This window comes from Pipistrellus kuhlii, unplaced genomic scaffold (assembly GCF_014108245.1).
Source record: "Pipistrellus kuhlii isolate mPipKuh1 unplaced genomic scaffold, mPipKuh1.p scaffold_m20_p_30, whole genome shotgun sequence".
In the NCBI taxonomy this organism is placed as follows: domain Eukaryota; kingdom Metazoa; phylum Chordata; class Mammalia; order Chiroptera; family Vespertilionidae; genus Pipistrellus; species Pipistrellus kuhlii.
Window position 1 is genome coordinate 356,018 of NW_023425530.1, and position 24,589 is coordinate 380,606.

The 24,589-nt window shown below is 58.2% G+C and overlaps 1 protein-coding gene across 3 annotated transcripts; it reads right to left on the minus strand.

Annotated features, from left to right (window-relative positions):
• Positions 1-582: 582 nt before the first annotated feature.
• TLE2 (TLE family member 2, transcriptional corepressor) lies at positions 583-21,217 on the minus strand. Of its 3 annotated transcripts, none has more exons than XM_036459803.2 (20): positions 21,081-21,208; positions 20,907-21,004; positions 20,515-20,578; positions 20,036-20,080; positions 17,329-17,391; positions 15,965-16,039; positions 15,583-15,766; positions 15,255-15,274; positions 14,135-14,242; positions 12,661-12,705; positions 11,954-12,103; positions 10,073-10,211; positions 9,123-9,283; positions 7,500-7,576; positions 6,499-6,748; positions 5,825-6,072; positions 5,551-5,698; positions 3,672-3,822; positions 2,966-3,042; positions 583-856 (listed from the first exon to the last, which is right to left on the minus strand). In XM_036459803.2, exons 1-20 carry the CDS (start codon positions 21,102-21,104, stop codon positions 749-751), a joined length of 2,235 nt encoding a protein of 744 aa, XP_036315696.1. In that variant the 5' UTR covers positions 21,105-21,208; the 3' UTR covers positions 583-748. The 3 variants fall into 3 exon arrangements, 2 of the variants coding, with proteins under 2 accessions (XP_036315696.1, XP_036315697.1); XM_036459804.2 differs by having other exon boundaries at positions 15,583-15,763; positions 21,081-21,207; XR_006743036.1 differs by lacking the exon at positions 3,672-3,822 and having other exon boundaries at positions 748-856; positions 21,081-21,217.
• Positions 21,218-24,589: the final 3,372 nt, after the last annotated feature.

Consider the following 24,589-nt stretch of genomic DNA (forward strand, 5'->3'; position numbering starts at 1 on the left):
GACTGAAGGGTCCCGGGTTCGATTCTGGTCACGGGCATATGCCTAGGTTTTGGGCTTGGTACCCAGTAGGAGGCATGCAAGAGGCAGCCCATCAATGATTCTCTCATCACTGATGTTTCAATCTCTCTCTCCCTCTCCCTCTCTCTGAAATCAATAAAAATATATATTTTTTAAAAAGGCTGGCACTAAAAGTGATCACATGAAACTTTTGGGCTAAGGGTTTAAAAGCCACGTATGACCCATCTTCCTGGTATGTTGGACCCTGAAGTTACATATTGAGGTGGTGGCACCTCTGCCAGCCTGGAGCCCTGAGTGTACCTGGAGTTGAGCCCCGAATGCCACATGGACTCGCCCGAGAAATATCTATTGTGTTCAACCACTGAGACCCGGGGGCCATTTGTTACACGGCAAGACTTAAGCCACGCTGCCCAATACAGCACAGTATCTCGCACATAATGAATGATCTCATCCAGATCAGGGAAAAGGAAGACACCCTCACAGCTAGAAAGTGACCTTCCTTCAATAGCAGTCGCCCAAGAAAAGCCACAGTTACCCAATTCCCCGGCCCGAGACAGGAGGAAATTGTGACAAATACATTTATTTCCCCCAAGTCCCTCTGCCCATCTGGCCCCACATCCAGCAGAGGAAGACGGGAGGGGGTTGGCCAGAGAGCAGTGAGATCTGGCGCCCACAGGTACAGCTAGGGAGCGGGTGTTGGGGATCTTCAGGAGTGCGGGAGGGGGCGCCCTCAGTAGACCACCTCATACACAGTGGCCTTCTTGTCCCCCGAGCCCGTCACGATGTACTTGTTATTCCCAGAGATGTCGCAGCTCAGCACGGAGGAGGACTCCTTGGACTGGGGAAGGGAGGAGAGAAGGCAGGGGTGAGGCATGGCGGGCACCCACAGGCTGCTCGAGCTCCCAACGACCTGCACACCTGCAGGACGTCCGAAGGAGGGAAGAGGCGAGGGGCCTGGGGCCACCGCCAGCCTCCAAGCAAGAGCCCAGAGTCAGGTGGGGCCAGCACAGGACTCAGGATCGGAGAGCCCCGAGTGGGAGCCAGGAACAAGGAGCGACCCACGTCCCAGAGAAAAGGTCCTTCTGGACAAGTGAGGGTGCAGGACCTCCGCTATTTGGACACCGAGGGAGGGGGGGCTGGGCCCTGCCCCTTCCTGAGAGGCTCAGAGTGCGGGGCAGACGCCCGGCAGGCAGAGGGCCACGCTCAGGGCACGCTGACCGCCTCGGGGCGCAGCCAGCTCCCCGTTCAGCCACAGCAGTAAATGTCCAGGCGTGGCCCCAAGTCCAAATACGACATTAGCCATTAAATCCAGAGACTAAATAAATCAACCTCACTGTTTTTTTTACAACCCTGTAACAATGTAAAAACCTCTTCCCGCCCACCAGGATGACTAGAATACAAAAGACACAGCAGCCTTAACCAGAGCGGTTCAGCTGGTTGAACGCTGTCCAGGGCGAAAGGTAGCTGGGTCAATTCCTGGTCAGGGCACATACCTGGTTCGGGTTTGATCCTCAGTCAGGGAGCGTATGGAAGGTAACCTAATCCACATCCCCCCCCCCACCTCAGTATGTCCTCGGGTGAGGGTTTAAAACAAACAAAAACACACAATAGCAAGCCTTGCTGAGGACGGGAGAATTGTGAGCACGCCTCTGCTGCTGATAGGAATGGAAAATTTGGAAAATCTTGCAGTTTCATCGAAGATTAAATTATCAGCAATTCCACTCCAAGGGATATGCCCGGGAGAAATGAAAATGTTTCTGCACCAAAACATGTATATGAATGTTCACAGCAGCATGATTCACCGTCAACAAAAGGCAGATATAACCACGTGTCCATCGACAGACGAGTGGGCAAAGTGTCCATTTGTGCAATGGAATATTATTCAGCCCCAAAAAGGAAGGACACGAGACACCTGCTACAAAGCAGATAAACCTGAGGACGTGCTGCTCGGTGAACTAAGCCAGAGACAAAGGTTAAATGCTGTGTGACTTCTCTCCCAGGAGGTCCCTAAAGGAGCCAGAGTCAGAGAGAGCAGGTCTAGATGGCGGGGCGGGAGGGAGGCGGGGGAGGGTAGGGAGGGGCGGAGCAGAAGAAGGAGTTAGTGTGTAATGGGAATACAATGTCAGTTGGGGAAGATGAGAAGGTTCTGGAGGTGGATGGCGGTGATCACAACAGTGTGAATATACTTTAATGCCACTGAGCTGTGCACCTAAAAATGGTTAAGATGGCACGATTTTTTACATTTTACCACAATGAAAAGGAAAAGGGGCTGTATCAAATTATCTCCCTCCTCCCCTCCCCCCTCCATCCCTTCCTCTCCCCTTCCTTCCTCCCTTCCTCCCTTCCTTCCTTCCTTCCTCCCTTCCTCCCTTCCTCCCTTCCTCCCTTCCTTCCTTCCTTCCTTCCTTCCTTCCTTCCTTCCTTCCTTCCTTCTTTCCTTCCTTCCTTTTGTATATGTGTGTCCCATGCAATATTTAGGACATACTTATACTTTAAAAAATTGTTAGCCTGCCGAAATGGGTTTGGCTCAATGGATAGAGTGTCGGCTTGGGGACTGAAGGGTCCCGGGTTCGATTCCGGTCAAGGGCATGTACCTTGGTTGCGGGCATATCCCCAGTGGGGGGTGTGCAAGAGGCAGCTGATGGATGACTCTCTCTCATCGATGTTTCTAGCTCTCTATCTCTCTCCCTTCCTCTCTGTACAAAATCAATAAAATAAAATTTTAAAAAATGAAATAAAATAAATAAATAAAAAACAAAAAATTGTTAGCCCGAGTAAACCCCATACAATATTTGGGATGTATGAACGGCGTTTCAGTTTGCTGACCCGTCTGCAGGTGAGACGGAGGACCCAGGAGCGGCTCTCAGTCTCACTGCCAGGGCAGCTGCCCTGGGCCCTGGGCGCATGGCACCCTGCCAGGGCTGGGCTGCAGGCTGCCCCCACGCACCTGGAAAATGCTGGCCCCGTACGGCGTCCTCCAGGCGTTGAGCAGGTTGTCCTTGCCGGTGCTCACGAACCACCGCCCTGGGAGGAGAGCAGGGGTTGGAGGGGGGCTGAGGAAGCCTGGGCTGGGCCGCTGGGCGGGGCCTGGCCTCTCCCTTTAGGGAGACACCAGCCCCCGGGGCAACGGAGGCTGGAGCCTCCCATTTCCCAGAGGGTGAAGCCCAGGCCCCAGGGCTCCATCTGGTCTTCTAGAAGGGGCGCCCGGAGAGCTCAGAGCCCAGTCACATCGGAATCGTGAGGAACCCAAATTATCGTTAGTGCAGGTGTCCCAATGGTCTGTCTTCCTCCCTTCCTCCCTTCCTCCCTTCCTCCCTTCCTCCCTTCCTCCCTTCCTTCCTTCCTTCCTTCCTTCTTTCTTTCACATATGTGTGTCCCATGCAGTATTTAGGACATACTTATACTTAAAAAAATTGTTAGCATAGGTAAACCCCATACAATATTTGGGATGTATAACTGCTTTTTAGGAAAAGTATATCCTGTGCATTATTTGGGACATACTTATTGTAACAAATTATTTGTTGTTTAAGATTCAAATTTAACTGTGTGTGTGTGTGTGTGTGTGTGTGTGTGTGATGTGGGGGGTGTTATTTTGTGTTGTGGGAACCCTATCCCGCTGCCCTGGAGTCCCACCCAAGCCCAGACAGACGCACCGCAGGAGGCAAACTTCAGGGACAGCACGCAGCTCTCATGAAGGTGCAGCTGGTATTTCTCCGGCTTGCGGACGTGCAAGATCTCAACGTTACTGCTCTCCATGCCAACGGCCAGCCAGTCTTGGTTGGGGCAGTGGCCCAAGGAAAAAATCTGGGAGGGAAGAGGGAAGGGGTAGGGTCAGAACCCCTGGGGGCAGGGGGAGAGGCCCAGAGGAAGGGGTGGGGGAGGGGGAAAGCCCAATGCTCTCCCACCGAGGCCCCAGCACGGAGTGCAGCTGGCCCCGGGCCTAGCAGCAGCAGGCAACTGCATGTCAAATCATTAATATTAATCAGCATTACACGGAACCCCGGGGCCTCACATCCATTATCTGCTCTGAACGCACAGCAGCGCTGGGAGGGAGGCGGGGCGGGGGGAGGGGTGTGTGTGGAGCCAGGCGAGGACAGTCGCTCCCCTGGAGCAGATGGCGGAAGGGAAGCCGAGGCCAAGCCTGGCTCAAAGTCACGAAGCAGGTCCAGCGTCTGCGAAGGACAGGCCTCCCGGCTCCCCGCCTGGGACCTTCCCTTCCGCCAACGCCGCCTTCTACTTGGATTTGAAAGAACGTGGTGGCCTCACCATTCTGTGCCCTACCCCACAGGAGGCACAGAGAGGACGGAGGCCCTGCCCCATCCTAAACTGGCAAAGTGCTACAAGTAAGCCATGTTTGGAAAGGACCACAGATATAGAGAGAGAAGACTGGAGGTTTTCACAGCCTCTTCTGGCCATATCGAATGTTGCTGCACAGAGACGGGTGGGACAGGAGGCCCTCCCCATGGAATCCCTGATATGTATGTAACTCGTCTACGTTTGGGAGAGAGGATGGGCAGCTATCCACCCACACCCCTGACTTCCCTACCAAGAAAACATTCAAGCTAAAGAGAAGGTAGAGCAGGAAAGGTGGGGGCTTCAGGGAGGGGGGGATTTGATGGGGTTTGAAGGGTGAGTAGGAGTTCGCCCATTGGAGAGAGGACGGGGAAGGCGTGTCAGTCAGAGGGGGCCAGCGGGCGTGCTTGAGACCAGAGAATGGAAGCCTTAAATGACCAGCTGAGGCCCTCCCACCTGTCTGTCCGCTAAGCAGTGGGAGGCAGGGTCCAGGGCCAAGGTGTCTGAAGGCCTGTCTTTCACTGACTCTTTGCTCAGCCCTGAGAAGCCCCCTGATTCTGTCCAGCTCCTTCACCACCTCTTTCAGCCTGGATTCCCTCAGCAGACACCTCCCTGGGCCCAGCTCCTATGTCAACCTCTGCCTTTTCCCTCAGGTCCCCCATGGTAAGCCCTGAGGTGGGGGTGTCAGAAGCTCTCAACAAGGTCAAAGGTGGGAGGCTGGGTGGAGAAACCGGCTCTGCAGGGAGAGACAAAGGGGTGGGGGAACGGCTGGGCCAGAGCATCTGGGGAAACATCGGAGGAGCAGCCCCGCAGTGTACCATGAATCAGCTCCTTGTGGCTCCTGTGTCTGTCTTTGGAGAATAAAGGGGAGAGCCTCGCCCTGGCTGGTTTGGCTCAGTGGGGGGAGCGTGGGCCTGCGGACTGAAGGGTCCCGGGTTCAATCCCAGTCAGCAGCACAGGCCCGGATTGCTGGCTCCATCCCCAGTGCGGGGCATGCAGGAGGCAGCCAATCAATAAGTCTCTCTCCATCCCCCTTACTCTCTGAAATAAATAAAACTATATTAAGGAAAAAACAAAACAAAGGGGAAGGCTTGTATCTGAAGGACAAGGAAGATGGACACAGGTAGCAGGCATTCGGTTCTGCTCCGCATCTGGAAGTGGGTGCCCCGGGGAGAGGAAAAGAGGCCGGATTCCTGGAGTTTCTATCCATCTCCTCCCCGCGCTGGACCCCTCGGGCACCTGGGAGCTGAAGTCATGCTGCTGCAGCTGGCGGCCCTCCCGCAGGTCCCAGCAGCGCACGGTGTTGTCCAGGCCCCCCGTCCAGAGCCGAGTGCCGTAGTCAGAAATGTCAATACAGCTGGCCCCGTCCGTGTGGCCCTGGAACTGCCTGCAGGGAGAAGGGCCGGGCGTCCATCCCGGAGCTGGTGCCGCCCCAGCCTCCTCCAAGGCCACTCCGCTGCCCCTCAGCACAGGAGAGGCGGCTCGCCCGAGGTCCCATGGCCCCTCCACCCACCTGACCATGGTCTGGTTCTGCAGGTCCCACACCACGATGTTGCCATCGCTGCAGCAGGAGAAGCAGACCTTGGCGTCGGGGCTGACGGCCAGGGCGTAGCAGGCGGGGGCTGAGGAGGTCAGCTCGGCCTTGATGCGGGGGGTGGGCGCTGCCAGGTCCCAGATGGACAAAGTACTGGCCTCGCCGCCCACGATGAGGCTCCGGCCATCAGGCAGCAGCTTACAGGAACGAATGTAATTGTCCCGGTTCTGGAGGAGAGAGAAGCAAGGGCGTGGGGCTATCTCTTCACCACTCCCCACCCCCTTGCCTCCAAGAGCCCAGCAGAAGCAGCTGCACCCCGCCTCTGGGTGGCTTGTAAGCCCCACCCACACCCACTGGGCTGTAAACCCCAACCCCACAGAGTTTATAGCAGTTATGAATGAGGATGTCCTTAAGCCCCGCCCCAGTGAACTTCAAGCCCCGCCCCTGATTGGCCTAAGTTCTACCCTTTGGCTGGTAAGCCCCGCCTGGTTGGACTATAAGCTCCACCTTATAGGCCTGCAAGCCCCGCCCCCGATTTGTCTATGAACTCCACCCCATTGACTGATAATCCCTGCCCCTGCTGGGCCTATAAGCGCCCCTCCTCCCCCCTTTCCTTGGTATAGGAACCCCGTTGGCCGCAGGCCCCGCCTCACCAGGCAGTCCAGCTGGGCCACGGGCGTCTTGGCTCCCGGCTGGCCCACGTCCCACACCTTCACGCAGCCCTTGCCTCCCGTGTACACGTGCTGCGTGGAGCCGCTGATGGTGACGGCGCAGACCACCTCGCCGTGCGCCAGGGTGTGCAGCTGCCGCGCGTGCCGGGGGATGCCGGCTCCCACCAGCGCGTCGGATGGGAAGGGCACGGGTTGCATCTGCCCGTCCGCGGACACGTGGAAGGAGTAGGCCCTGGGCAGAAGGTGGGTGTGACCCGCGCCCCGGGGGGCATGGGGGAGGCCCCCACACCCTCTCCCCAGAAGGCAGCACGGTGCCTCTGCCTGCAGGGGCCCCACTCCTGCCTCATTTGGGCAAGGGATCACAGGATCAAAGCGGTGTGAGGAGGTAGGTGTGGGCCCAGGGGGTGGCCTGGTGCATGGTCAACAAACACTTAGCAAATGTTTGTGAAGAGGCCTTGAGTTCCAGAGGGTGCTGTCCAGTAGTGGCCACCAGCCACATGGGGCAAGTTAAATTTACAGTGCCTTGGATGCACTGACACCATTCCCAGCGCTCAAAAGCCACAGGAAGCTGCTGGCAATCGGACTGGACGGCAGCAGGTACAGAACGTTCCCGTGGCAGGGGGCTGTGGATACCTGGTGCCGGTCATTCTCTGTGGGGCCGCCCGGGCGCTGTGGGTACTGAGCATCCCCCCCACCCCGCCCACCAGGCTGGGAGCATTTGTCTGTGATAACCAAACGCATCACCAGAGATCATCAAATGTCCTGACACAGGGCAGCACAATGCACCCCCGTTAAGAACCACGGTCTAACTCTCCTGGCTGCCTCCCTCCCTCCAGAGAGAAGGGAGCAGGGAGCAGTAGACCTGAGGTAGGTGGGAGCTCCCCTATCTTACAGAAGAGACTTTCTGCAAAGGCATCAAGACACCCACCCGCCCCAGCACGGAACGCCCTCGGAGGGGGCAGGGAGCCCCACCCCGTACTCACGGCTTCCCCCCCGAGATGCTGGGCAGGGAGGAAGAGATGGAGGACCCCCGGAGATGGGGATGAGACTCGAACGCCATCTGTCAAAGCAGCAAAGGGGGTGGGTGTCACGGGGGAGGTGACTGACTGGCATGTGCCCTCTCCCACACCCTCCCCACTGTAGCCCCTGCTCATCGGAGGACCCCGATGTGTTTATCAGCTCCCCCCCAGGATAGCACAGATCCCTCTCCGCTCCCACACCACAGATGGGAGAGCGGGGGCTTTCACACGAGGGAACCCCGAGATCACTGTCCAGGGGATCCTAGAGCCCCAGAGTTATAAGGAACCTAAAGAATCATCCACTCAGTGCTCAGAACAGGAATTCGGCAAACCACAGCCCCCTGCTTGTTTTTGTAAATAAAGTTTTATTGGCATACAGCCACATTCGTTCATTTATATTTTGTCTGTGTTGGCTTCTGAGCTATGCAAAGGCAGAGTTGGATAGCTGTGTCTGGTCTGCAAAGCCAAACATATTCACTATCTGGTCCCTTACAGAAAACATTTGCTGACTCCTTTTTTTTTTTTTTTTTTTCTTAAATACATTTTTATTGATTTCAGAGAGGACGAGAGAGGGAGAGAGATAGAAACATCAATGATGAGAAAGAATCATTGATTGGCTACCCCCTGAACATCCCACACAGGGAATCAAGCCCGCAACCCAGGCATTTGCCCTGACCAGGAATCGAACCCTGATCTCCTGATTCATTATTCAAAACCCAACCACTGAGCCACACCGGCCAGGCACTGACTCCTTTTCTATGGCATCTCTTGCTAGTGCCCTCTGGCCTGGGTATCTACAGTGAAAGGCATTTTATTGCCTCTGGAGGCACCTCGATCCACTTTGGGAGGGCTCACTCTAGCAGTCACCTGTCCCAGCACTGCCTTCTGGAGCCGTGCAGACCCTGTCAGCGCCCTCCACTCCTGCTCAGGAGTCTCACATCTCATTTCTTCAACCCCTCCTCATGGCAATCACTTCCAGTGCACTCCCCAGGCTAGACCTTCCTCTGCAATCTACCAGCGTGTCACTGGCCCTGAAAAGCCAAGGCTAAGCCCAGCTGGTGGAGCTCAGCGGTTGAGCATCGAGCCAGGAACCCAGAGGCATCTGGTTCAATTTCCGATTGGGGCACACACCCAGGCTGTGGGCCCGATCCCCTGTGTGTGTGGGTGGGGGGGGGCGCGCTGCTACCTCCTGATGATGTTTCTCTCTATCTCTCCTCCCTTCCGCTCTAAAATATATATATATAATATATATATATATATATATATATATATATATATAATTATTATTTTTTTAATTCAAGGCTAACCACTGACAGCATTTGCCAGGAGGAGGATGGGACCCCACCCTCATGGCTGGGCTCTCCATTCCTCTTTAAGGCAGCACACTCACGGCTGCTTTTCCACAGTCACGTGTGCCGGTTTGAATTAAGCTTGTGGAACGACTGAGACCCTCAGACTATCTTCCTACATGTACTCGTCAAGCCAGCCCCCCTCTTCCCCCAGCTCCTCGTTTTCTGCTGTGTAACCGGCTCCCCCCCCAGCCTCCAGCTCCGGGTCCCTGTGGACACGCCCGCCCCAAGGACTCACCATGGGGGGGCGCCCGTAGACCACGGAGCCACTGACTTGGGGGGACAGGTGGAGGCTGACGTAGGAGCTGGGCACAGACAGGTCTCCGTTCAGGGCGCTGTGGGAGCCCAGGCTGAAGGGCGCGGCGAAGGGGCTGGGCAGGCTCAGCGGGCTCCGCAGGGCTGGTGAGGAGAGGCAAAGACAGGTCTTCAGACACAGGCCCCAGGCCCCGCCTCCCACGCCCTTGGGGCCAGGGCGGAGCACTGTGACTGCCATTCAGGGCCCCCACGCTCTGCTCCAGTGCCCCCCATGCCCTGTCGTATCTCCGGGCATTTACAAAGGCCGTTCCCTCTGGCTGGCATGCCTTTCCCTTTCCTTCTTCAGTTTCTGAACTTCTGCTCATCCCTCAGTCATGTTTAACAACATTTCAGGAACACCCCTGGGCCCCTCCAGTCCACCTTGGCCTCCAGCTTCGGGTTCTCCTTCTGCCCCAGGTGTCATCTCCCAGGGCTGGGGGTTTTGGGGTCTGGGTCTCCTTGCCACCATCTGGGAGCTCCTTGAGGGCAAGTTCCAGGGCTGTTTTGTTTGTGGGAGCCCCACACCAGCACTGCCTAGAGGAGAGCACTGCCACCCCCAGGTCACTAACAGGGAAGGGGAGGCGCAGAGCTTGGGTCCTCCCCACGGTCTCACAGCTGGCAGGTGTCCAAGGCTGGCCTCAAACCCTCGCCTTCCTGACTCTAAAGCTTACACAGGCTGAAGCCCCTGAGTAAGTCCGGGCCTCCGTTGGCCCACCTTTCAAACGAAGACAAGGAGAAAACAGGCCCGGAGGGAGGCAGCATCCACCTCAGAGTCATGAAACGGATGGAGGCAATGCTAGGGCTGGCATCCAATCTGCCTCCCTCCCGCCCTCCCACTCTCGAGAACCGCCCTCCCAGAGAGACCTGCCCTGGCAGGCACCAGTGGGCGCTCACCAATACTGTCCGTGGAAGGCGTTGGCTTGGCAGCGAGCTGGCGGAGGTGACTGGCCGAGCTGGGCCCGGGTGTGGACGCATCCTGGGGCGGGGAGGAGTCGCAGGACTTGGAGGCGGGGGTGCCGGCAGGAAGGTCATTCTGGGGAGAGAAGGCAGGACAGAACACCGCCAGGCCCCTGGCACCTTGCAGGCCAAGGATCTGGTCAGATACGGATGAGAAGAAGGAGCAGGCAGACCTGGTAGGCCAGGGCTCGGGGGAAGTGACCACACACGGCCGTGCACCTCTGTCTGCAGCTGCAGACAATTTCAGACGTGTACTCACCGGGAGAGGGGGCCCCACAGCTGGCCCCGAGGCACAGGGGGCACGGGAGTGTCTGCACACACTGGAATGCCAGGTGGGTACCCGGGCACATGCACACACATGCAAGGCGACGGGAACCAACACGCACATGTATGGTGAGAACCGTGCATGCATAGGATAAGGTATGCAGTGTGGGCACACAGTCAGGAACACGATGTAGACAGAAGGGTGCAGGGTGGGCCCTCAAGCAAGGCCTCTCCCTGAGGAAGGGGCAGGTGCGGGAGGAAAGTTGGAGGCTGTCGGGAACAAGGAATGGGAACCCCTGGGACGGGCTGGAGACACTGGAGGCCACACAGCATCCCCCGGATGAAGGAGCTGCCCTGGTGCTGGCGGACTGAGCCTTCTCCAGGGGGAGGGGGAGCCCTCACAGCTGTTCCCTCCGCAGGAACACGGAGGAGAGGGGAGCCGGACCCCCACCCGGGAGCACCCGCCGCCTCTCCCGTCTGCCATTACCAACTCTGCCTTTTAAAAGCCTGACTCACATCTTTGTCCTGTGTCCGTTACATCTCATCTTCCCATCACAAAATGACATGTATTGTGACAGCCACGCTCACCCACCCACGGGAGGGAGTGGACGGGGACAGCGTGTGCTCTGATGGGGCCTCTCCATTAGAACACAGCTGCTCCTCCCCCTCCCCGGTCTCTTGAGAAGCAAAGTGAGCCCTAACCTTGACGGTTGCCATAGCAACCTGCTGGGAGGGTAAGCCTAGAAACTGAAGCAATCTCCCAAGTAAGTTCAGGGCAAGGGTCTCGGGGAGGCCTGGGGGAGGGAGAGGGACAGATAGAGCGGAATTAAGGTTTCCTTGGGGGGCGGGGGTGTGCCCGGTAGGGTAGCTCAGTTGGTGAGAGTGGCTTCCTGTCCTGATACACCAAGGTGGCAGGTTCGATCCCTGGTCAGGGCACATACACGAATTAACCAGTGAATGCATAAATAAGTGGAACAACAAACTGCTGTTTCTTTCTCTCTCTCTCAATCAGTCAATAAAAAAAATTTTTTTAACTGCCCTCAGGAGTGTATGTAATCAGGTGGTCCTATACCTGGCATTAAACCTGGGAGAGGCAAGGAGAACGTTGTTCTGATCTGGATCCTGGTTCCTGGTGGGGACAGCATTTAGGTTGGGACTGATGTGTCTTCATTGCCTCTCAAAGGCGTTCCCACCCACCGGGCTGAAGTCTGCCTTGTGTCGGGTCCATTCTACAGTTTCCCTGCATATTTTCAGAGAATTTCCTGCTTATTGCAAGATACCTGACTTCCCCATAAGATGGTGAGATGCCTCTTAATAGGTATTTACCAAGTTTCCTTACAGAGTTGCCTCCTACTGTTTATTTAGGTGGAACAGAACGAGTCCCCTTGGAAAAAAAAATCACCTAAATCGGGTAGAGGGGGTTTTAGGAAGGTGGAGGGGAATGCTGGACACGCCGGTCTGGCCAATTTCCCATCTCCTCATGTCAGATGGGAGTATCTGTTTCCAGGCCCTCAGGGTGAACAAAGTGAGTTTCAAGGCCCCCCTACTTCTTACCAGAGCGAGCTCCTTGGCTCTGGGGAGCGGTGAGCTGAGGCTGGAGGCCAAGGAGGCTGGGCTTTCCACAAGGTCCCGGCGGGCGGGCACGCAGATGGGCGCCTTCCCACAGGGGGTGGAGGTTGGGCTGGGCGGCTCAGAGGGCTGGTCCTAAGTTCGAGGTGATGTTGAGTGGGTGAGAAAGAGCACCTCTCTCTTTACCCCTCCTGAGCCCTAGCCCGATATTTAAACCCACCTTGGGAGGATTCAGAAACCTCCCTGTGCCTCAGTTTACTCATCTGTAAAAGGGTTTAATGTTGGGGCCTACTCTATAAGCACAAACAGCGAGGACTTATAAAGGCCTGGCTGTGTTTCTCCCCACCGGACAGATGGGGGAAGAAGCAGCCAGGAAAGGGGGAACACTCCTCCAAAGTCACACCGAGAGCCAGTGCTTGAAGCCGCTTCTGCAGTCCATCTCCAGGGTGCCCTGGGCCTCAGTTTCCCCACTGTGCTATGGAGGAGATGTCCACCTGAAGCGTCCAATACCCCTACTTCCTTGGCCCCAGCCATCCCACAGAGAAGGGACCAGTAATCCCACTCCCTCTGGCCCTACTCCCACTTCCCTCTACCCCCCCCCCCCAACCCTGACTCCAAAACCCACCACGTGCTCTGTGTCAGACCTAGTTCCCGGCCTTGGTCCTGGGGTCAGAGGCTGGACCTCCACTCACCTCGTCCACCACCAGGTTATAATCGCTCTTGTCCTCGTCGCTCTCCTGGGGGGACATGGAGAGAAAGCTCACCCTGCCAGCCCCTGCCTCCGCCCCCTTCGCCTCCTCGGCAAGGGGACCCTGCACCCAGCAGGCCTGGGTTGGCTAGGAATTCTGGGGCTGCCGCAGCCCATTGGCGTGGTTCAGAGGTGACGATGCATTGGCTCAGTGCAAGGGAGGGTTTGCAGTGAGGGGGTGAGGGGAGTGGGCCCGCCTAGAGAAGGATGAGGGAGATGGTGCTGGATGCCCAGACTTGGTTGTGTTGCCGTTTATTTACGTGCAACAGAATGACTCCCGCGTGACTCCCAGCCCTCCCTGACTCAGTTTCCTCCTCTGTCACCCATACTTCCTTATCACTCATCCATCTGCGTCCCCCTCCCCACGGCCCCAGCACACCCCCTCCTGGGCCTCCTGGCCGGCAGCCTTGCCCCTTCCAAGTAGCCTTCCGAGCGAGGCCCAGAGAGAAGTCCTTAGACCCTGTTCCCACATCTGCTCTGCATCCTCTGTGGCTCCCACGGCCCCTGCAGAACACATGTGGGGCTGCCCTCTGGTTTGGCTAGAAACCAGGGGAAGACCAAAGGTTGCAGCCTGGGGGCCACATCTGCCCAGCAGGTGGGTTTTCTTCTTTAACACAAAATTAGGCCCTAGCCGGTGTGGTCCAGTGGATAGAGCTCTGTCCTGCAGACCAAAGGGCCCAGGGTCTTGTTCCTGTCAAGGGCACGTACCTCGGTTGCAGGCTCCTCCCTGGCCCAGGCCCTGGTTGGGACTCGTGTAGGAGGCAACCAATCTCTCTCACATCGATATTTCTCTCTGTCTTTCCCTCTCTCTTCCACTCTCTCTAAAAATCAATGGAAAAATATCCTCCGGTGAGGATATAAAAAATATATAGATTAAAAGCTTCTTTTAAAACAAAGATGAAAAGCTTCCCTGAGAAAGACTGGCTGACACTGGGCTCAGTCAGGGGGGACCAGGTCACAGCTGCCCCTCTACACGGGGCAAATGCCCGCCAGCTGGCCACTGTCCCACGCCTCACTTTCAACGTGACCCCGGGGCACCAGAGTGGGAAGCTGCAGGAGCAGCAATTGCTCTGACAGTGAGAGAGGCAGCCCAGCCCTCCGGGGGGGTCAGGGACAGCTTCCTGCAGAAGAGGACGGTGCGCTTGGTGCCTGAGAGGCAGAGGGTCAGAGGGCCTGGGGTAGGGAACGGCCAGAGCACAAGCCAGGAGGCGGGAAAACAGTGCCTGGTTCAGAGGCGACAGGGACTTAAGCGACTGAAGGACTGAGCCTGGCACCACAGGGTCTCTTCTGATTGGCCAGTGCTCCGTTATAGAGTGAGAGTCCTGGGCAGAGCTGGGCTCTGGAAGGCTCCAAGGGGTGGGGCTTGGGGCAGGTCAAGGCCATGCATGCCCACCCATCTCCCTCTCGTCCCCACTCACGTAAGGTCCCGACAGGTCTTTGTCCTCGGCCTGCTGCTTCCCGCTGCCGCCCAGGCCGCCCGGTCGCTCTTCTTCCACCACACTCTCCGGGGGCGAGGGGGACGCGCTCTGCGGACGGGAGCCAGGCGGGCAGAGGATCAGGGTCCGGGGCCCCATCCTGCACCCCCGCCCGGCCAAGATGAGCATCCCCGCTGCTGTTCTTAGGGTCTGCTCGTCAAGAATCCCATCGGGGAAATAACACCTTCCAAACACCCCCAGGCATCGCCCAGGGCCCCCTGGGGGCACTACTGCAAGCTGAGGTGAGTTCTGAGCGCAACATTCATTTGGATCTTGGAGGCCTAGTTCAATAAAAAGGATGTAAAATACCTTATTTATAATGTTTATGCAGATTACAAGTCGAAACGTTTTGGATACATTGCATCAAATAAAATATATTATTGAAATTAATTTCACCTGTTTAACTTTTCGAACGTAGCTACTAGGAAATTTGCAATTGCGTAGGAGATGCGGTGATGTCGGTACACGGCTAAACGTGCTAGAGCAGCAAAGAACTACACACACACACACACACACACACACACGCACGCACACAGAGCACACACAATGGACGCTTGCATGTGACACTGTGAAAGGTGAATAAGCTCCATGGCTTGTGCCTGTGTCAGTTTCCTAGATTTGATATGGACTTCCGTTTTGTAGAATGTTATCATCAGGGGAAGCTGGGCAAGGGGTGCATGGGACCTTCCTGCACCTGTCTTTGCAACCTCCTGCGCACCTTTAATTATTTCAAAATCAACTTTTTAAAACATCACAGGGCTCACATGGAATGTCCATTGGGTAGTGCTCTTGTAGACAATAACATTGAATGGAGGATGGGTAAATTAATGAATGGGAAGGCGTAGAGAATGCTCTCGTGGGCATGCATTCATTTATTCTGTTGCAAAAATAGCTCAAGACTCAAAAATTTAAATAAATAAAACTAGCCTATGGGCATCTCCCAGGCAACACAGTTTGAAAGCTGGATGTGGCCCTTATCAGCTCAGAACCAGCGGCGTTAGCCACCCAGGAATACAAAGCAACTGTTATATAAGAGGGCAGGTCCCGATGCCCCTCAACTTACCCTGCTCGGAGCTCTCTCCACTGGTGGGTGGGGGCCGGGGAGAGAGAAGGACAAAGAAGGAGGGCTGCATCTCCTGTGGCACCAGACACGGCACAGCCCCCTACAGTTTATAAACCCCTCTTCCCGGCTCAGAATCCTCCTCCCAACACCACTGCACACAGTGGGCTCTCCCTTCCACAGATGCCCAGAGAGGCTCAGTAACGTGCCCAAGGACACACAGTTAGAGCAGCCGCCTCACACTTATGTGAGTTCTGGGCAGCGTGGTCTGCCAGTCCTCCCCGCAACCACCGCCACCCCCGGCCAGTGCCACCCTGCCCCATCCGCTTACCTCTGGAGCCCTCAGCCTCCACACCTGCCCGGTCCTCCTTCGCAGCCGCGGCCAGCTGAGCCTGGGCAGCCAGGGCTCCGGACAGGGCCAGCAGCCCCGTGGCACTGCCACCCACCAGCCCCGATGGGCGAGGAGTGAGGGGCACAGGGGGGATGTGGTGGGACAGCGGCTGGAGCTGCTGCTGCTAGAGAGGAGGAGGGGTGGGCCAGGGGCAGGTGGGGTGTTCGGGTACCCAGTCATACCCTGGCCTAAGAGGTTGCAGCGTGGGGACAAGGCCCACCAAGACCAGCTGCCCACACGGCACCCCCAACTTTAGCACCTGCTGGTGCAGGGGCCTGGGGCAGGGTCTCCCCAGGACAGGGCAGGGGCCAGGGTGACTCACCCCAATGAGGCTGTTGAGCTCCCCCACAGTCACCTGCTTGGCACGCTCCATGGCCTGTAGCACCTGCTGTTGGTGCTGGGAGGTGGGGGGTATGGAAAAGGGGTGCTCAGAACCCCCCGACTGCTTGGAAACCCCATCTGCCCAGGCAATTCCCTCTGGGGCCCGCTCTCCTCTCCCACCCTCATCGTGGCATTTGCTATTTCTCCTCTATCTGTCTCTTCCTTAAAAAAAAAATTTTTTTTTTTTTAAATCATGAAATAGAGAAAGACACAAAGCATATAAATGCAATGAATACTGATAACTATAAGTTGGAGCTTATAAAGTGGGGTCTCCCCTCAGTGCTGCTGACATGGGGGCCGGACCATTCTCTGTGGAGGACTGAGCAGCATCCCTCAGCCCGCCCACTCGATGCCAGGAGCCCCTCCAGGGCAACCACAGATGTCCCCAGACATTGCCCAGTGTCCCCTGAGGCCTGGTCACCTTCAGTACAGAACCACTGTGTACGTCAGCACCGATACACCCGCCACCCAGGCCAGAAACACACACCGGCCGCCCCAGGGGGCCCCACGCACCCGCCCTCGTGTCCTCATGCCTCTCTCCCCTCCCCTCCCCTCCCCTCCCCACAAGAACTCTGTTTTCTGCATAGAGGTCCCACCTACAGCTGCCTTCCCAGATCCCCCCGTGTTTGTCCACGTGGAACTACTGCACGTCTCAATCTCTGTGCTCTCTTTGGCGTCTGACTTCCTCCACTCAATGTTATGTGCTAAGCCTCATCCACGGTGTGGCCGGGGGCTGTGCTGTGCTCAGCGTGCAGTGCTGCAGAACTTTCTACGATGCGATGATTAAGGGTTGTCTGTCTGTGCTGCTGGATACAGAAACCACTGGCCATGTGCAGCCACTGGACACTTGATGTGTGGCCGGTGCAACTTCCATCGTTTTCCTCTCTGTCTTTCTGAGTTTGACGCCCTAGGGACCTCCTATGAGTGGAATCATATAGGATCTGTCCTTCGGTATCTGGCTTATGTCACTGAGTGCAATGTAAGGGCCAACTTTTACTGGGAGCCTCCTAAGCACCCAGCACCATCCTCAACACTCTGCATGTTCTTCTCAACTTGACCACGGAGGCACAGAGAGGACAAGCAGCCTGCCCCAGGCCACAGCCCGCAGCCTGGTGCAGGGCGTGAGCCCCACTCCTCCCCCTCAGCCAGCCCACCCTCCATCCCCGGAGCCCATGCCCCCCCCAGCCGGTGCCCGGACCCCTGAGCCACTCTGCAGAAACACTGCCTGTGGCATCATCGGCATCCATCCCTACCCCCCCCCCCCCCAGGTCTCCCAGCTTCCTCCCGAGCCCCAGGCCCACTCACCTCCTGAGTCAGGAATGGGATAATCTGGGCACAGATGCCACTGAGGCGCTTCACAATCTCGGCCTGGCAGGAAGCAATTGGGAGGGGCTTGGAGGGGGGCCTCCACGGGGAGTCCCCGGTTTGAGCCCCGCTGAACCCACGTCCCTCTCTGGGTGTCCTCTGCCGCCTGGGGCTGCAGCCAGGTGGAGATCCGGGCACCACATCAGGCCAGGGCGTGGTGATGGGGCAGAACAGGAGGTGTTTGCTCTCTGTGCCTCGGTCCTGGCACAGAGCTCTTAAAACCCTTGGGATTTCTGAGGGAGGGGGTACCTTTGGTTATCTGAAATAAAGCCCTTTCAGCCGCACCTGAGTCTATTAAAGGGTTACAACTTGTCCCCCCATGCCTGACCTCCAGGGCGGGGAGAAAGACTGGGATTGAGCCAGTCACCAATGGCCAGCGATGCGATCGATCCTCCTGTGGCATGAAGGTCGGCTGGCCTCTCCGGACCTCGCTCGCTGGACATGGTGGGAGCGAGGTCCTCTGGCCTGCCTCTTCCCACAACCCTCAGGGCAGGCGGCGGCCCCTCCCTGTGACCTCCCCGGCTCCGAGCCACCTCTCAGGGCTGCTGCCCTCCGCCCCCACTGACAGGCGCCTCCTCCAGGGGCAGGCAGCCGCTGCCCTTTCTCGGCCTTGGGCAGAGTGCCCCCCCGCCCCCAGCTCAGGGTTCTGCTTGGGGACCCAGCTCCTCCATCTCTAACTGCTCCTTGGGCTGATCCCTGCAGCACGTGCAGATGAAAAGCTCTGAGGTTTCTTTTCTTCCTCGCCCGAGGATATTCTTCAAAAATTTTTTATTTGAGAGAGAGAGAGAGAGGGAGAGAAACATCCACCGGTTGCCTCCCATACGCGCCCTGACCGGGAATGGAACCCCCATCTCTTGGCGGACTGGATGATGCTCCAGCCAGCTGAGCCACGGTGGCCAGGAAAAACCCCGAAGTTTTTAAAGACTCTAAACTACAGGCTACAGAGAGCCTTTGGGTGAGTGGGCACGCAGAGGTGCTGGGAGGGTGGTGCCCTGGGGAGGGCCCGGAAGCTTCTAGCCCTTTCCCCATACCTTACCCTACGCATCTGTCCATCCAGCTGCTCCTTTACAACAAACATGTGATAGTAAGTGCCTTCCTGAGTTCTGTGAGCCATTTTAGCAAATGACTGAACCCCTGGAAGAAGTGGTGGAAAACCCCCTCCCCCCAGTTTATAGCCAATCGGTAACGGTGGCCCCGACCTGCAATTGGTGCCTGAAGAAGGGACTGAGCCCGGCCCCTGTGGGTCTGCACTAACCTAACGGGGCGGAGAGTGTCAGACGGGAGCTGGGCTGCGGGCATCCCGCTGGCGTTGAGGTTGGAGAATCGGTCGGTGTGGGGGAAACCCACACTGAGTGTTGGAAGTGCAGAGCAGAGAAGACAGAGTGGCCTTACTTGTAGGATTCCTCGGGGACCAGGTCTGGGCTGGGGGTGCCTCATGAAGGCTGAACAGAGGGGAATCCTGGTGGATGGGGAAGGGGGTGGCTGTGGCATATCCAAGGGTGAGTGCAGCCAGCCTGTGCTTCGCCTCTGCCCAGGTGACAGGGTGCTGTGCTGTGTGTGGCAGGGGAGGGAGTGTTCCCAGCAGGAGGGCAGACTAGGCTCCCGAGGCCTGAGTCCTACCCTGTGCCTGCCACCCCCTAAGGGGGTCTGTTTCATACACCTCTGGGACCACATGCTCCAGAAAAGACACTTCCCCTCCCCCCCACCCCAGAACCACAGAGCCCACCCATTCCTGAAGAAGCATGCCAGGGCAGACACCCCCGGCACCCTACATTCCTAGCCCACCTCCCCGGAATACCCAGCTCTAGGCTCCGCCCACCAACTCTAACACCGATGGACAGAATCTAAGATTCCATCAGCCGCAGAATCCCCGTCCTCTGAGAAGCCATGGGAGAACTCCGAGTTCAGGCTCAGGGTCTTGGGGTTAATCTTGGACAACTGAAGTCAGTGTCAGAACCTTTGGTTCTAACTCGGAACCCTGAGATCACACTCAGAAGCGTAGGACAGTCTCAGAACCTCAGAGCGCTAGTCAATCTCAGACCCTTGGAAATGGCAAGAGAAGACCAGACCAAGTAACTCAGTTGGTTGGATATGTGGGTTCGATACTGGTTCAATTCCCGGTCAGGGCACATACAAGAAGCAACCGATGAATGCATAAGTATGTGGAACAACAAATCAATGTCTCTCTCTCTCTCTCTCTCTCTCTCTCTCTCACACACACACACACACACACACACACACTCATTCATTCTCTCTCTTTCTCTCTCTCTCACACCCTCAGGATCCATCTCCAAACTCAGATTCTGCAGGCTGAGAGGGACCTCCCAGGCTGTCCGTCTGGCCCCCTCCCAACACAGAAGTCACCTCCACAGACTCCCGGACTTTCTGCCAACCTCTGCTATGAGCCCTCCCTGACAGGGACGCCTGGCTCTGCTCACCACTCCCACTTCTGCCGGACAGCGTCTCCAGAGGCTGGACAACGTCTCCGGAAGTTCAGAATTGTTGTCCTATCCCGAGGCTAACACCTGGCCCCCGGGCCCAGAGATCTCAGGTTCAGACCCCTGTCCCAGGCTGCCCTGGAGCTGTCCCTCCCACAGCATCCTGACCCCCACTCCCTGCTGAGCACCTTCACCCCCAGCACAGTTACCTGCTTGTGCATTTCCACGTTGAGCCCGTAGGACATCTCGTAGTACTGCAAAGGAAAAGCCAGCTGGAATGTCCACGGCGCCGATGGAGGTCCAGCCCCGTGCTGGGCGGCTCTGGGTCTTCCAGGAGCCCCCAGGCTGGGGGGTCACAGCAGGACACAGACCATCCAGACCCATGGGACCCCCTAGGGAAGCAGGGCCCCCTCCACTCTCTCCAGGGAGGTGGGGCAGGGGTGGTGCCCAGAGACGCTGACCCCTCGGAGATGCCCACGAGGACAGGGGACATCCCTGTGTTACTGTTCGGAAGAGCTGTGAGGGTCCCTGGAGGAACAGCCTGCAGTCCTCCCCCAGCCCCCTTTGCAGAGAGGGGAAAGGAGACCCGGAGGAGGGCAGGGATGTACCCAGCACGGCACAGTGCATCCGCATCCACACCCCCGAGCCTGGTCCCCACGCCCCCCACCTGGCATGCCAACCCCCTCACCATGACATAATGCCGCTGCATCTCAGTCTTCTCACTGGCCAACTTCTCACATTCCAGCTTGAGGCTGGGGAGGAGACAGGGCATGGGGGCCCCACTCTCCCTGCCTCCCCAGGGGGGCCCCACGCACACCCCATCTGGGCCAGCTTCAAAGGGATGGGCTTCACTCATCTCCCCCCCCCACTTCCTTATACCACCCCGTCCCAGCCCCTCTCACCCCTCCCAGGCCCCCAACACCCAGTGTCCCCCTCCACCTCACCGGCGCTCCCACCTGGAGGGCCACCGCGCACCCCAGGCCGGCCTGGCCCGCCCCCCGCCTCGCGGGCCCGCCCCTCTCCCCGGCTCCCAGGTGAGCGGCGGGGAGCCCCCATGCCGGGCGGGGCGCCCCCCCTCACCTGTGGTACTGAGCCTGGAGGAACTGGAATTCCTCTTTGATGCGGTCGCAGATCTCCAGGATCGAGAACTTGAAGGGCTGGCCGGACTGAAGGGGGGTCTGGGGGACACACCACGGATGAGTTCCCGGGCGCCCGGGACCCCCGCCCGCGCCGCCCGCCCGGGACCCCGCTCACCGGGTGCCTTCCCTGGGGGTACATCCTGCCGCCGCTGCGGGGCGCCACCTGCGCGGAGGGTGACAATGTGGGGGAGCGGGGTGCGGGGCGGGGGCTTCCTGGAGAAAGGAGCGGGGCCGCGGCGGCGCGGGGCAGGGACCCCGGAGTCCCGCGCCCCCGAGCGGGCTGGCGGGGCCGGGCGGGGCGCAGGCGGCGGGCGGCGGGAAGGTCGGGAGCCGCGGCCGGTGTCGGAGGCGCGGGCGGCGGGCCGCGCACGGAGCCGCCTCCCTCCGGCGGGGCTCGGCCGGGAGCCGCGGGCAGAGCCGCCTTAAGGTGGCGCCGCCGTCCCCCGGGCCCGCCCACCCGGCCCGCCGCCCCCGCCCCGCGCCCTCCAACCCCAGCCCACCCTCCCCCGGACGGGCCGGCGGGAACGGAGACCGCGTCCCACCCCACAAACATGGACCCCCCCCCCTCCACCCCACAAACATAGACCCCCCTCCACCCCACAAACATGGACCCCCCTCCACCCCACAAACATAGATCCCCCCTCCACCCCACAAACATGGACCCCCCTCCACCCCACAAACATGGGCCCCCCTCCACCCCACAAACATGGACCCCCCTCCACCCCACAAACATGGACCCCTGCACCCCACAAACATGGACCCCCCTCCACCCCACAAACATGGACCCTCTGCACCCCACAAACATGGACCCCCCCTCCACCCCACAAACATGGACCCCCCTCCACCCCACAAACATGGACCCCCCTCCACCCCACAAACATGGACCCCCCCTCCACCCCACAAACATGGGCCCCTGCACCCCACAAACATGGACCCCCTGCACCCCACAAACATGGACCCCCCTCCACCCCACAAACATGGACCCCTGCACCCCACAAACATGGACCCCCTCCACCCCACAAACATGGACCCCCCTCCACCCCACAAACATGGACCCCCCTCCACCCCACAAACATGGACCCCCCCTCCACCCCACAAACATGGACCCCCCCTCCAGCCCACAAACATGGACCCCCCTGCACCCCACAAACATGGACCCCTGCACCCCACAAACATGGACCCCCCTCCATCCCACAAACATGGACCCCCCTCCACCCCACAAACATGGACCCCCTCCACCCCACAAACATGGACCCCCCTCCACCCCACAAACATGGACCCCCCTCCACCCCACAAACATGGACCCCCCTCCACCCCACAAACATGGACCCCCCCCCTCCACCCCACAAACATAGACCCCCCCCTCCACCCCACAAACATGGACCCCCCCCTCCACCCCACAAACATAGACCCCCCCCTCCACCCCACAAACATGGACCCCCCTCCACCCCACAAACATGGACCCCCCTCCACCCCACAAACATGGACCCCCCCCTCCACCCCACAAACATGGACCCCCCTCCACCCCACAAACATGGACCCCCCCTCCACCCCACAAACATGGACCCCCCCCCCCCCACAAACATGGACCCCCCTCCACCCCACAAACATGGACCCCCCTCCACCCCACAAACATGGACCCCCCTCCACCCCACAAACATGGACCCCCCTCCACCCCACAAACATGGACCCCCTGCACCCCACAAACATGGACCCCCCTCCACCCACAAACATGGACCCCTCCCCCCCTCCCCGCTGAAAGCACAGGAGAGAAGAACGAGGGGACATGTGCATACCTGGAGGCCCGCCGCAGAGATGGGGGGGGGCGAGGAGGGGAGCTGCGGGCGGTCAGAAACGGCCTTTCTGAGGGCGGAGCGCAGGCGTAGGATCGGAGGAAGCAGCCTTGCCAGGGCTGGCAGGGAGGCATCCCCCGGGGAAAGGGAGAAGAGCACATGCAAAGGCCCGGAAGAGAGAAGGGGCAGATCCAGGCTCACCCCGACCCCGGGCTTCAGTATTCTCTGGAAAGGGCAGAGTCTGGGGCTGTTTGTAAAAGAGAGGGCACAGGGACGGTCCTCAGCCTGGCGGGCACACAGTGCCTTCCCAGGGATGGGAGCTGGTGTGCTGGTGGCCACCACCTGCAGGCCGGCTGCCTCCCCTCTCAGACTGTGGCCTCCTAGAGGCAGTGGTCCCAGGGAGAACGGAAATGGAGTCTCTGCCATCAGACCGAGGCCTCTCAGGTCTCACCACGGACCTCAGACACCCAGAGCGTGTTCCTCACGCTCCCCTGGCGAGGGGGCCATTCTTATTCCATCTTGCATGTAAGGACCTCAGGGCTGCTGATTAATATGTACAACACATATGTGTTGAGGGAGTGCCTACCGCGGACCAGACACTGCTCTAGGCAATGAGGCTCAGAAGGGAACAAAACAGCCCAGCCTGCATGGCTCGGTGATTAGGCTTGGACCTATGAACCAGGAGGTCATGGTTCAATTCCCAGTCAGAGCACATGCCTAGGTTTGGGGCTTGATCCCCAGTAGGGGATGTGCAGGTGGCAGCCAATCAACGATTCTCTCTCATCATTGATGTTTCTATCTCCCCCTTTCTCTCTATAATCAATAAAAAAAAAAAAAAATTGTTTTTTAAAAGAAGGGAACTAGCCCTGACTGGTTTGGCTCAGTGGATAGAGCATCGGCCTACGGACTGAAAGGTCCCAGGTTTGATTCCAGTCAAGGGCATGTACCTTGGTTGTGGGCACATCCCCAGTGGGGGGTGTGCAGGAGGCAGCTGGTCAATGTTTCTCTCTCATTGATGTTTCTAACTCTATCCCTCTCTCTTCCTCTCTGTGAAAAATCAATAAAATATATTTTAAAAAAAAGTTTAGGGAGCGGTGATAGAAGTAGACAAGAGAGAACCTACTTACTGGGGTGCCTGAGGGAGGCCTCTTTGAGGAGGTTAACGTTGGAGATGAGACCTGAAGGATAAAAATGGAAAGCCGTGGGAGGGGAGGGGAGGAGCTATCCTGAAAGCGTCTATGTGTTGAGGGGAGTATTCCATGGCTCCCTATTGCCATCAAAATAAAATCCAAATTCTCCCCACAAAGCCCTGCCCAAGCCTCCTCCCTGCCTTCCCCTCCCTGATTCCAGCTCCCTTCACCTTCACCCTCATTTACGCTGCTCCAGCCACACTGGCCTCCTCACTGGTCCTCCAACTCACCAGGCACAGTCCTGCCTCAGGGCCTTTGCACTGACTAGTCCCTCTGCCTGCAACACTGTTCCCTTGTTTCTCATCATTCAAGTCTCAGCTCACATGTCACCTCCTCAGAAAGGCCCCTGCTGGCCACGCTTGTAAGAGGCATTTACCTGTTATTTTTTTTCAAACACTGCATCCTAGCCTCCCTCTTTCTGGGTCCTAACAGAGTTTGTTTTGTTTTTGACATGATCATGTTTCTTCCTGGATTGTTCCAGTCACGACTTGTCTTCCCCTTGTACCGGACTGAGTGGGGACAAAGTCTGTCTCGGTCCCTGCAGAGCTGGCACACAGCAAATGCTCAATAAAGGAACAGGCCAGTGGGGTGAGAAGAAACAGCTGAGGGAGCTAAAGGAGCGATCACTGGCCGCACTCCTG